General features: G+C 36.5%; 1 protein-coding gene across 1 annotated transcript in view; it reads left to right on the top strand.

The window, feature by feature from the left end:
- The first annotated feature begins 398 nt into the window (after nt 1–398).
- Nucleotides 399–11673, top strand: part of LOC135087030 (E3 ubiquitin-protein ligase highwire-like) — a 69399-nt gene continuing 58124 nt past the window's right edge. Inside the window, exons 1-3 of the mRNA XM_063981882.1 lie at nt 399–415; nt 5714–5942; nt 10674–10808. Of these exons, the coding sequence (XP_063837952.1) occupies nt 399–415; nt 5714–5942; nt 10674–10808 (381 nt within the window). The remainder of the gene's footprint in view (nt 416–5713; nt 5943–10673; nt 10809–11673) is intronic.

Raw genomic sequence — 11673 nt, 5'->3', positions numbered from 1 at the left:
GCCGTAGAATCTCTGGCCAGGGTTAGCCAGAGATTCTAGTCTGAAGCCTATCGATGCTTATATCATCAGCTAACACCCAAAGAAATCATTTAATTGTTACATTAGGTCTAAAATATAGCTATTTATTCTTCTTCAGTTAGTACTACAAGAATTTTTCGGTGCTACATTATGTAACAGAAGTCTGTAAACAAATTTATTCTCAGAACTTAATAAGATTAATATTTTCAGGGTTCTTTACATAGTAAGGAAAATCGGAATCAACCTTTAGTCTTACTGGCACTATTGGAGAGGTTAGTATCTCGCTAACGTAAAGATCTGCTTAGCCAACCATAATACGAATTTCAAGTGACATATGCACTAATATGTATATGCATTTTAATTTTTACTTTAAAATAAAAATGTCTTCTGGATCACGGTTAGATATGTGCGATTTTTACATTGAAGGAATCTTCTGGTGCATAATAATGAGGTCAAAGTCTAGGGGGTTGATAATGGAATCGAGAAAAGAAAAGTCAAATTGGCCGGAACATACCATTTGCCACGGTCTTTAGTCTTTTGAAAATGAAACCTGATTTTAACATTTTAACTACAAACCTCATCGTGATTCGACGGGACAGACGGGACCTCTTAAGCCTGTATTCTTCGCACTTCACCGACTTTATACACGCCAGTGCACAGAAATGATTTATCGAATGTTACATAATTTCACTAGTAGTCCAAAAACAATTTTTTGATTAATATCAGTACACAATCGAAAGATAATAATTAAATCTGGTATAATTTAATACTGTAGATTCATGCAACGAAATATTAATTTGTGCTACAATAATAATTAAGCAAGATATTTCTTTCTTCGTTAATTGGGTATAAAAGCTCTATTTTAAATGCATCAAATTTCTTGTGAACTTCATATTACATTTATTAATATTCAATGAATTTTACATAACCAGTATTACGTTTACTATCTATACGTAATCTGTGATCAGAGTAGGTAATAATGATGTGTTTAGTGACACTTAATTATAAAAGCCGATGTACCTACATACGTATAAATGCACGAAACATTGTGTTCTAACATAACATTACAAACTTAAGTGGGTAATATGTTTTAGTGACCAAAATGTTAATGTTAAAATATTTGGTAATCGTCAAATGACTCGCATAGTTTGCGCTCTACGTGCAAGCGACTCCACGCTGGCATGCGAGCGAGGTTGCTCCTTTTTACCAAAAACCTCGTAGCCTGAAAACATTGTTAATATAACACCGCTTCATTATTTTAAGAGGCAAAATTGCACCTCCAATATAATATGATGGTGGTATTTTAACACTACTTATTTTTATAACTTTCATAATAAAACTAATAACCTGTTGAAAAAAATCTAGGAAGGTATTAAGATAATCACTGCGAACGGCTTAATAAGGTTAAAGTTTGTATGTGTAAAGTGAAATGACGCAAGGCTAGTGAAATACAACCAAACATGATTTGGAACAAATACAAAGAACAAAATCAATTATATTAAATTTCAACCGAATGGCGTACGTGGTTGGCGTGGTTTATACACAATAGGTAGGTCTCAGGTTCGATTGTTAGTTGAGAGTCAATAAATTTTAATTGTACTGTAACTGTGGTTTTCTGAATAAAGAAAAACAAAAATAAAATAAAAGCTCTCGGAAAAAATATGATCTGGTTCTACGAAACTTTTACCTACTTCAAAGATAAATGTTTGCTGTATGATGCCACACATATAACCACGCCTGGATTGCGCAGTAAATAGTACTTGTACACAAAAGTGTAATTTAATTACTTATCAAGGTATCTCAAAATATAAATAAATAGTGCAACTATTAGCACTCACAAAGCCGGAGTCGACGGACAGTTTTTACAAAAGAAAGCTTTTAAAGCTGTTCGTTATTTCCAGCATTGGCTTAATTGTCTGGCAGATAGCGGCGATAGAATAAAATTAAACTGTTGAAACGAGATCGAGGTTAATATGTCAGGCAAATGCAGACCTAACACAGGCATTTAATTTGACAAATGAATTGATTGGACAGAGGAAGAGACCTGTAGGAGCTGAACACTGCGACGGCAGTCAGTTGCTTAGTGCATTATCCGGTATGATGGTTTACGGTTTAAGACGTTTCTCTAAAAGAATTACATTCACTTATAAGAGAAATTTAAAAAAAACTATAGATTACTAGCTTTTGCCCGCGGCTTCACCCGCGTGAAATTTGGTTTGTCATAGATCGTCATAAATTATATTATTTTTTACACAAAGGAGACTCATCACAATCTTTATCATCTTGTCCAATTTTATCCTATTAAGGCTTGGTATTTCTTCTAAAGTAGGTATTTCGCGCTGTCAAAATCTGCGCGCGCAATTCTTCGCCGAAAACAGCGCGTCAAAGAGCTCCCGCCACAATTTCCAGCTATACAGTATAGAAATACGCAGTTGGTTAGGTTAGGTTGACTTCCTTCCCTTCAAGCGTCACACTCACAACACTTTCTAATACAAATCATATCCAAGTGATACAAATTAAACCACCTTTCAGACTTTTTGGGAATATATTCTAGAATCGAATAAATATAAAATATAACTGCAGAAGTAAACACGGTTCAAAGTGGCCGTGGCGTCGCCCGACCTTCTGGAAGTTCTGCGCCGGCTTAAAGAATTTCAAGATTACGTCACCCGACCTATCGGTAGGCCCTTGGGAGCTTGAGCGATTGGAATTTTTTTTTATGATAAGTTACTCTTAGTAGCGATTATTTAGAGCTTGGATAATAAATTTAATTATAGTTGTTGCAATTCACGAAGCTTTGCATGTGGTTAATAACATTAATCAGTATAGGTACGCATCAATTTTGTTCAGTCTCTTTGTTTATTAATAAATAAAAATATCATACTAAAATTGCAGAAACATATTTGTTTGTATTGGTCTGGGTGTTTTCTTTCTATAATATGTATGACGTATGTACGGGGTTCTGTACCTATCGAAAATTGCTATGAGCATCACATGCGGTTACCTGCGTACCTCTGTGCACTCATGGGAGTTTAAGCAGAGGTCCCTAGAGTTTGACTTTGAGCTTTGTTTATAGTCATTACGAAGCAGACTGATGGGAAACTGCACTGTCTTGAATTCGAAATGGTAATTTGACGGTGTTTGGGGAATTCTAGGAATAAATACAGAGTCTCCTCATTGAGATTGAGACATTTCAATTTGAGATTTCACTTGACATTGAACACAATCTGAAATGGAGTTTTCAAACACTTGTAAAAATAAAAAGTAATTAAATCAAAGGCACTAAGTAGTATATATTGATATCAACTTCGAAGAAAATGACTGCCAAAATTACTTTCTACCCGTTCCACACGTCTTTCATGAATTATATTAAGGTATTGTTAAACTAAATTTCAAGTAGATTGAACCAAGGAATCACTTTATCCCATACAAACTTTGCCCCCTTTTTTCACCCCCTTCATTTCATGACCCCATTTCGGAAAATCTTTTCTTATGAGATGTCTACGTCATAAAAAGAACACACCTTCCAACTTTCAGGTCTCTACGATATCCGTCAGTCATTTAGGACAAAGCATTTTTATTAGTTGTTCAAAACTCTATCGTTCCAGGTATGTCATTGACAGGAGGGCGCTACTATCTTAATGGGTTATTCATTAGTCCACTTGACATTTCAGAATCATTTGACTTTAGATACCTAAGCGATTTGATATTCGGAGTCTTTTAATGAAATCAAGTTCTGAAATAACTTGAGGTGTTGTACCCGATCAAGCTTTTCATTGCAGGACAGTTAAATAGTTTTATTATTAGTTTCTTCTCTAAGTCTTAATTTGTCAGAGTAGGTAAAGGCTCCATGAGAGCAAAATTTAGCTTTATAATAGTTTTTAATTTTTTTCTTGAAATATTTGACGCCTTGTAATCTTTTGTAATCTCTCGTTAATATAGGTCCACACAAATAAAGAATGTTTGACTTCGACTTTAATAATTATGCTCTTACATAATTATAAATAAACTAGCTTTCCGCCCGCCGCTTCGCCCGCGTGGAATTTTTTGGTTTTTATATAACCTATTACACTCAGATATAATGTGGCTTTCTATTGGTGAAAGATTTTTTAAAATCAGTTCAGTAGATCCCGAGATTACCCCTTACAATTTAACAAATATACAAACACACAAACTTTACCTCTTTATAATATTAGATTATAGATAGGTAATTTGAAACCCTATTTTGTTTTATTCTTTTTTTTATTTTAAATATTTCACGATCCAAACTAATATTTACTGTAAGTAAATGCTAAATAGTAAATATTAGTTTGGATTGTGAAATATCCTACTAATATTATAAAGGCGAAAGTTTGGATGTCTGGATGTCATGATGTCTGGATGTCTGGATGTTTGTTACTCTTTCACGCAAAAACTACTGAACGGATTTTGTTGAAACTTTACAGTATTATTGTTTATAACCCAGATTAACATTATGACGATATGTGGCAAATACATTTCAATACATAAATAAATAAAACGTGTCTAAAAGCGCCATCTATCGTCATTGGTTAAAATCTACAGCACTGGACAAACTACGGTATGACGTTCGTAAATATTCATTCGGGGGAAACCGTGAAACGCCATCTATCAACATGGGTAAAATGAGGTAAAACATCATATCTAACGGGGGTAAAACGAGGTCCACGCGAACGAAGTCGCGGGCGGCCGCTAGTTTATAATAGGTAGCTTTCCCTCCGCAACCTTATTGGTATTCCATGTATGTGTCTTTTAACTGAGTTCTGTTAAACATTTCATGTAAAATTTGTTCAATTATAACTCTATTTACATCTGCATCTGTAAGCAAGGATTCATGTTCTCCAGCCCAGATGCCGAGTAAACAGAATCGTCTTTCAGTGACGTGCAGCTGCCCCTATATTTGACCCACTTACCTATTTTTTTATTATTTATTTGTGTCAGTGTGCTCTTCTAAAGAGTGAAGACGATTGTATGTAGGTACTATTAAAATGTAATTTTAACTCATTGGTTTTGTCTCATATTTGAGGAATGTATCATGAGTAGAGTCTTAGTTTAAAAGGATGCCAACGATTTAAATTTCAATAGGTAGACAAAATTCAGAATTCTTAATTATCAAAAATTTTAGCTTTCTCCAGTAACACTGGTATTATTATACTGTGACTCATCGAAGTCATCATTGTCAAAAATATTGACAAATCGAGAACTGTCACGGCCAAAAAACTGGCACGCGTCCGTCCTCCGTAAGCGCCACCGCGCGACTGATTGAGATTGTCCAAGCCGTCATGGGCGATTTTTTCCACATTTTTTAACATAGTAACTAAATAAGACGCAATATAAAAATTTCATCCGTTAAAAGCCCTCAAGTTATTTCTGAACTTTAGTTTAGTAAAAGATTCAGAATCTCAAATCGCTTATTTTAAAAATAAAACCATAATTAGAAAACGAATAGAGGTAACTTTGGGAATTTATTCTATCGAGTCAACTTCATCAAATCGTGTTTCCATCCGTTAATAGCCCTAGAAAATATCCTCAACTATGCCCAAAAAAAATCTTAGCCTTTTATTTTACTGTTTAGTACCTCAAAAATGAAAAATGAAAACATCATTTTCGCCATTTTCTCTGTTACCCGGCCTTAATAAATTCAATGTATCTCAACGTATCCTTTGTTTGTCCACAGGTCCATTTCAACGGAGCGTCAATTTCTGACCGACTTTGTGATCGCCAACGAGAAGTCAGCCGGCGGGCGGCTGGCGCGCTGGCTGTCGCCGGCGCCCTTCGTGGAGCCCGACAAGTGCGAGCTGAAGCCGCCCACCTCGCCCGCCCGGCCCTCCACGCGTTTGACCTTGCCCGTCATCGTGCGGGACCAGTATGGCGACCCAGTCGTGTCCCCTGCCCTCAAGGTCGAGGTATGTCCCACTTTCAGCGCAATAAAACCATTGAATGCAACAGGCTTTTAAAAAGCTTTTACGTCAATATAGAGCAACAATGAAATGAAACCTATCAAGGGGATTGTAATCTAAATATAATACCGCCATTCGTTGTGATATCAACACACAACTCTTTTACTAGGTAACAATTTAATTATCTAAAGTTCGAGGATTATCAGAATGGTATTGTGTACTATATGACTATTTTGTTTTATTGTGACAGAATTTGACGGTATGACTAATGTCACTTTTAGTAAAAATGCGCAAACAGTTTTTGTTACGAATATTGCACCTTATTATATATTATATATTAATTTACAAGCAACTACCTACGTGTTTTATGTAGAATCTTTGTTTAGACTATTCGTGGGCATTATGACTAATTGATTTATTGACTCACGAAGTTAATATTAACAAGAGAGCGGTGTCAGTCTAGGCTACGCGCTAGCAGGGAATATGCGCTGGTAGGGCGCTGGTAGGGCCCAAAAGATAAGGAGACATGTAAAGTGCCCCATAAGGGCTACCTTTTAAAAAAAATATATATTTGACGTTCATAAGTGCCACTTGTGGTCTAAACTGAATAAATATTTTTGATTTTGATTTTATGCCATGACACTTTTGTCGTAAAGCGCGCGCCTTCTCCCGTGCCCAGAAGTGCAGTGTGCGCGCGCAGATGTGCAGCGCGCATCCCGCTCATCCTATGCGATACAATGACCCCGCAATAGAGAAAGCTGTTATCGCACATAATGGGACGACAATTGGCAGACGCTGGCACAGATTTGGTCGCGATCTTTGCACCCGGCCTCTTATTTTGCACCCGTGGGCGCAGTTGGCAGCGCCTGCGGGCCGGCTAATAGACCGTTTCCGGATTCTGATACAATCGTTGATAACAGAGGACTGACCTTATGCGTGCGTCTGCCCTGTCAGTCAGGGGTTTCTCCTTTTTGCAGCATGGCTAACTTATGTCGTAATAAATGTAATAAAATTTTTGCTGTCCGCTTTTTTGTACAAAAATATTCATTGTCTCTGTTCTGTAAACTCATCAAAGACTTTTATCTTTAGTATTTTTCTTATAATACTTTTTAGCTTTCAAAGAAAAAATACTCTACGATGTTTATTGTATGCAGGCATTATGAGTAACTTCTGCGAAGAATGTCATTGCATAACAAAAACTGTCTTTCAAACTGCAGCTAGCTTGTTTGAATCGCGTGTTATCTGTGACCGTCATCATTATTTCAATGATAGCATTGATAGCGCATATGTACCGAAGGAAATATATTACAGTATTGCGATCGCCTCACCAACCCATTACCAATATCGGACATCGAGAAGCCTGCTAGTACGAGGGGTGTTCAAAAAGTAATGAGAATGTGATATTTCTAGCCATCACAAAAATCTGAAAAATTGGGTAGGTAGTTTAATTCTTCACTAGAGACTGGTAAAAAATATTACTTAGGTTCACCATTCCGTTTAAGAATTACATTCACCTGAACATGACCAGACGGAACGTCCTTGTTTTCTGTGGATGACTTTTTTTACCAGTTTGTAGTGAAGAATTAAGCTACCTTCCCAATTTTTCCAGATTTTTGTGATGACTAGAAATAGCCCATTCTCATTACTTTTTGAACAACCCTAGTATATTGCGGTTTAAAGTTCGTTTTCAGACAAACGATGTAAACACTGTAGAGGTACCGAGTGGCAAGCGCCATTGTCAGATGATTCGCCTAACGATGTCACCGTAGAATACGTACGAGCTGAAATTGTGAGTTTATTATTTCACTTCGTGAAAATATTTGGTAAGATTTCTTGTTATTTATATTTATTTGTTAATGCTTACTTGGTCTGACTTACTCATAATCCCTCAGGGTTTAGATATGTAGTTTCTGATTTAGGTTAGCAGTGATAAAAATGATTTTCAGGGGATTAATAAATAAAGTAACCAGCTTAAAATACGATCAAGTTGTTTGTCCATGAAATGATTTTAGTAGATAAACATGAAACCACTTCAGCAATAATAACAATTTTGGCAATATCAATTTCCATTGCTTATCAATAACTCAGAATTAAAGTTCAAATTGTGTAGAATACCAATTAGTAAAATCTAATAGTGTAAAATTATGTTAATTCCGGAAAATTGCGAGTAATTAGTTCAACATTTGTTTTGTTTACTCAGCCGATTTGTAAACATTGTTCAGAGCATCGGCGGCCTTGAGTCCAGCCAACGAAGTTATCGCGCACTAATAGGTCCGCCTAATGTATCCATCACGACGTGAATGCGCGCGAGCTCATGTGCCATTTTAATAGGCCATTCATTCAATTAAGTAATATGTCTCCGGCGAATCATCTTTTCATTAGCGGACTGACAAATCTGATTGAACCTGAACTCGATGACCCCAATGTTTGCTTGAGATTACAGATGATTTTATTAGTCCCATTTCATGGCATGGACGTCTAAGGCCTTTACCACACTTGACGGGAATGCCGTCGCGGATTTTCTGCAAAGCAAGTTTTTTATTGCTTACAAATTAGATCACGACCGGTCATCCGCGTAGGGTCCCCGTTGTAGAAAATTATAAGCATTAAATAGCATGTATTGGTGGAAGATTCGCGACGGCCATTTCTGTCAAAGTGTGGCAAAGGCCTAAGGCTTAGCGCGCATGAAACGCCAGACGCCACTTAAGACAGACATCTTCAGTAAAGTGTTGATTCAAGCTTCTAATTAGTCTAAATATAGATCAAAATAAGCTAGCATTTTTAATTAGTTTTAGTAATAATCAAGTTTTCTTCGTTGCGGGCCTAACGTTTTAATGACACAACTATGTAGGTAAATACTCTGTTAATTACTGACATAATTATGTTACTTCAATTTTGTTTACATTTTCTAAGTAAATGTCGATGATCATGAATTCATGAGTAAATTATCTGTTAGGTGCACGTTAAAAGTATTTCAACACAGGATTTAATGTCCAGACCTTCTTTGTGAAATTGCCTGGCAGTGTTGTAAAATTTCGAAACTTTGCGAGTGAATGATGTATGTATAATTGCCGTCTATAGCTCGGCTATGCATTATTATTTCTATGTAGTACCACCACCTAAAATAACTCTAGATACTTAAGTGTTACATATTAATAGGTATTGCATAGAACTAGGTGCATATTATTCAGTATAAAGTAAAATATATTTACCAACAATTCCAATAAGAACCTGTGCAGTTGAATGCTATTTACTGAATCCGTTCAGAAATCGAGAATTATGTTACTCGTACATGCTCAAATTTTCTTCAAATTGAATTGCTTTTCTATTCAATCCCTAGCATTCTTGATCTACCCCAATAAAATATCGACATCTCTTTGCACACTTCGAGTGAAGAACATGTCAAGTGCAAAAGTACGGAGAAAGCTTCATGTTATAATGTCGATTTTGTCATTTACGCCTGACATGGCGTACGCTCTTCAGTAATAGAGTACTGTTGTTGTTTTTAGGGACTTTTATTAAAAGCGTATATACGAGTAAAAACTAAAATATTACGTTACTACATTTTACGAGTATAAAGTAACATAGGGACATTAGAAACACATAGAAAAAGTCTATTTCATCAGCGTAAATAAATAACTGCTGACAAGTGAAAATTTTAAAAGAAATAATTGTACCTATGTAAATTAATTAATTTTTTAGTCAGCTTACACCATGTCACCGCCGATTAAACTTAAAAAAAATTCCGAGTAGAATAATTACAATATTACAATATCACCTTTAGATTTTCATACGTCAATTGAAGGGCATTCACTCACATACCTGAACATAATGCGTAGCAGACGTTAATTATGTACGTTTAAACGCCCTTTTGAAATCTGTCGACGCGTTATGAATATTTATAAGAAAATACATGTTATTGAAGGATCCACAACAACTAACGAAGGTGGGAGTTAGGTATAAGATCTTAGGTGTCTTGTTTATCCTTAGTGAATTTTCTTTCTTTGATTTCACTTATTTTTAAATCAATCAATTCTAATCCCGTATATGGTAATTACAAGCTTTTTACCGGATTAATTCCTCACATTTCAATTATCGCTGACACAGCTCATAATAATTCAACCAAAACAAAAACAAATCTGTGTTTAGAAATGTGTCCGCCTTCTGTTATGGTATGAGATAGAAGCAAATCCTAATAACGTAGGTAACATTGTTTGTAGGTAAGTTCGGCGTATTGTACGGCTCCTCGCGGTCAGTGCACATGCAACTTCGGACAGGACACGCTCCCGAGTTTTGGCTAACTGAATAGAGAATAGAGAGAGAGAGCACTGGGGCAGAATTTACTAGACGTTAACGATGTGTCATCTATGTTTAGTATCGCGTCGGCTTATTATTATGCGTATAAAATATTAATATATTTTTTAGAATCAGTAACTAATTGGGTACTTAATTTCTGAGAATCTGAGAGCGCGTTCACAACCAATCAAACAAACTCTTCAGCTTTATAATTTTAAGGTTTTAGTATAGGTTAGAAAACACCTAGGCCGAAATAATCACTTATGTTTATGTACGCAAATTTCCTCTGACATAGTCCGAACGCCGATACGAGATCCTCAAAGAAAGTTGTCCGCATCTTAAAGAAAATAGGAATAGCGTTTTACTGTAACAATAGGAACAACCCCGCCTGAAGCTGTGATTTGGTCATCGAATTCGTATGTAAATGTGGTCATTGGTTAGGTGGTGGTGCAGCGCGTGGAGGAGGCGCCGCCGCGTGCGCCCGCGCCGACAGGGGGCGCGCGCGAGCCGCCCGGCGTGGCCTACCAGGCCACCATGCGGGACAACATGTGCTTCCACGCCATCACCATGATGAAGGTACGCACGCAGTCACCGCACCAGCATGCCGTCCCGTTCACATGCAGGCCTACACGTAAACTTGCACTTAGGTTTGTCAAACAACAGCTAGTTTTTAATCTAGCGAGCCGCGCCGCAGTGCAATGCAACTCCAATGCCTACCTGGTTATATTACTTTTCATCAAAAACATTGACTTGTAAGCAAAAGTATGGATTCACCCTTTTTTATTTTGTTCCGATCTTAAGAAGTAAAATTAAATGACTTTTAACCGGTGTTTGAATTGTTATTTTTAGCTGAATGTATGTAGAGGTACAGGGTGTCAGGTAAATGAGCTATCAAGCAAACACTAGCCCATATTAACTTAATAATATGCTTAAACATCACTATGTTTAAGCATATTATTAAGTTAATATGGGCTACATAAAGTCAGAAATTTTACATATCATTAAAATATTAGATTCCAAACTTTTGCTCTCGGTAGTCGTTAGTTCGTAGTAGGCTTGTAGCGAGCTTTCGTAGCATTAACATCGATGCGGCTACAGCGTGTTGTGCACAGCCCTAACGACTTGCCTTTGCACGCATTTCAACGTCCGCATTTGCTGTTTGACAAACCCTGTTTTAACTTACCCCCTGCAGATTATAATAGAGTTAGTAGTTGATACGAGCATATTCTCCTATTCTGAAACGTCGCTCAAAACCGGACTATCAAACAAAGTTTCACAAGTTTAGGAAGCTGTAATCTATGCATGAATTTGAATCTGCAAGTGGTTTTGAGGGTCGTTTCATAATACCATTCATAATGTTGCAATTTTATCTTTGTTCATAATGCTGTCTATTTACTGACTCCTGAAAATATTGGATTGTACCTAGGTGTTAGTTTTGCAA

Source organism: Ostrinia nubilalis, chromosome Z, assembly GCF_963855985.1.
Source record: "Ostrinia nubilalis chromosome Z, ilOstNubi1.1, whole genome shotgun sequence".
NCBI lineage: Eukaryota > Metazoa > Arthropoda > Insecta > Lepidoptera > Crambidae > Ostrinia > Ostrinia nubilalis.
Note: the sequence above shows the minus strand (reverse complement) of the source record. Positions and strands in the feature narration are given on the sequence as shown.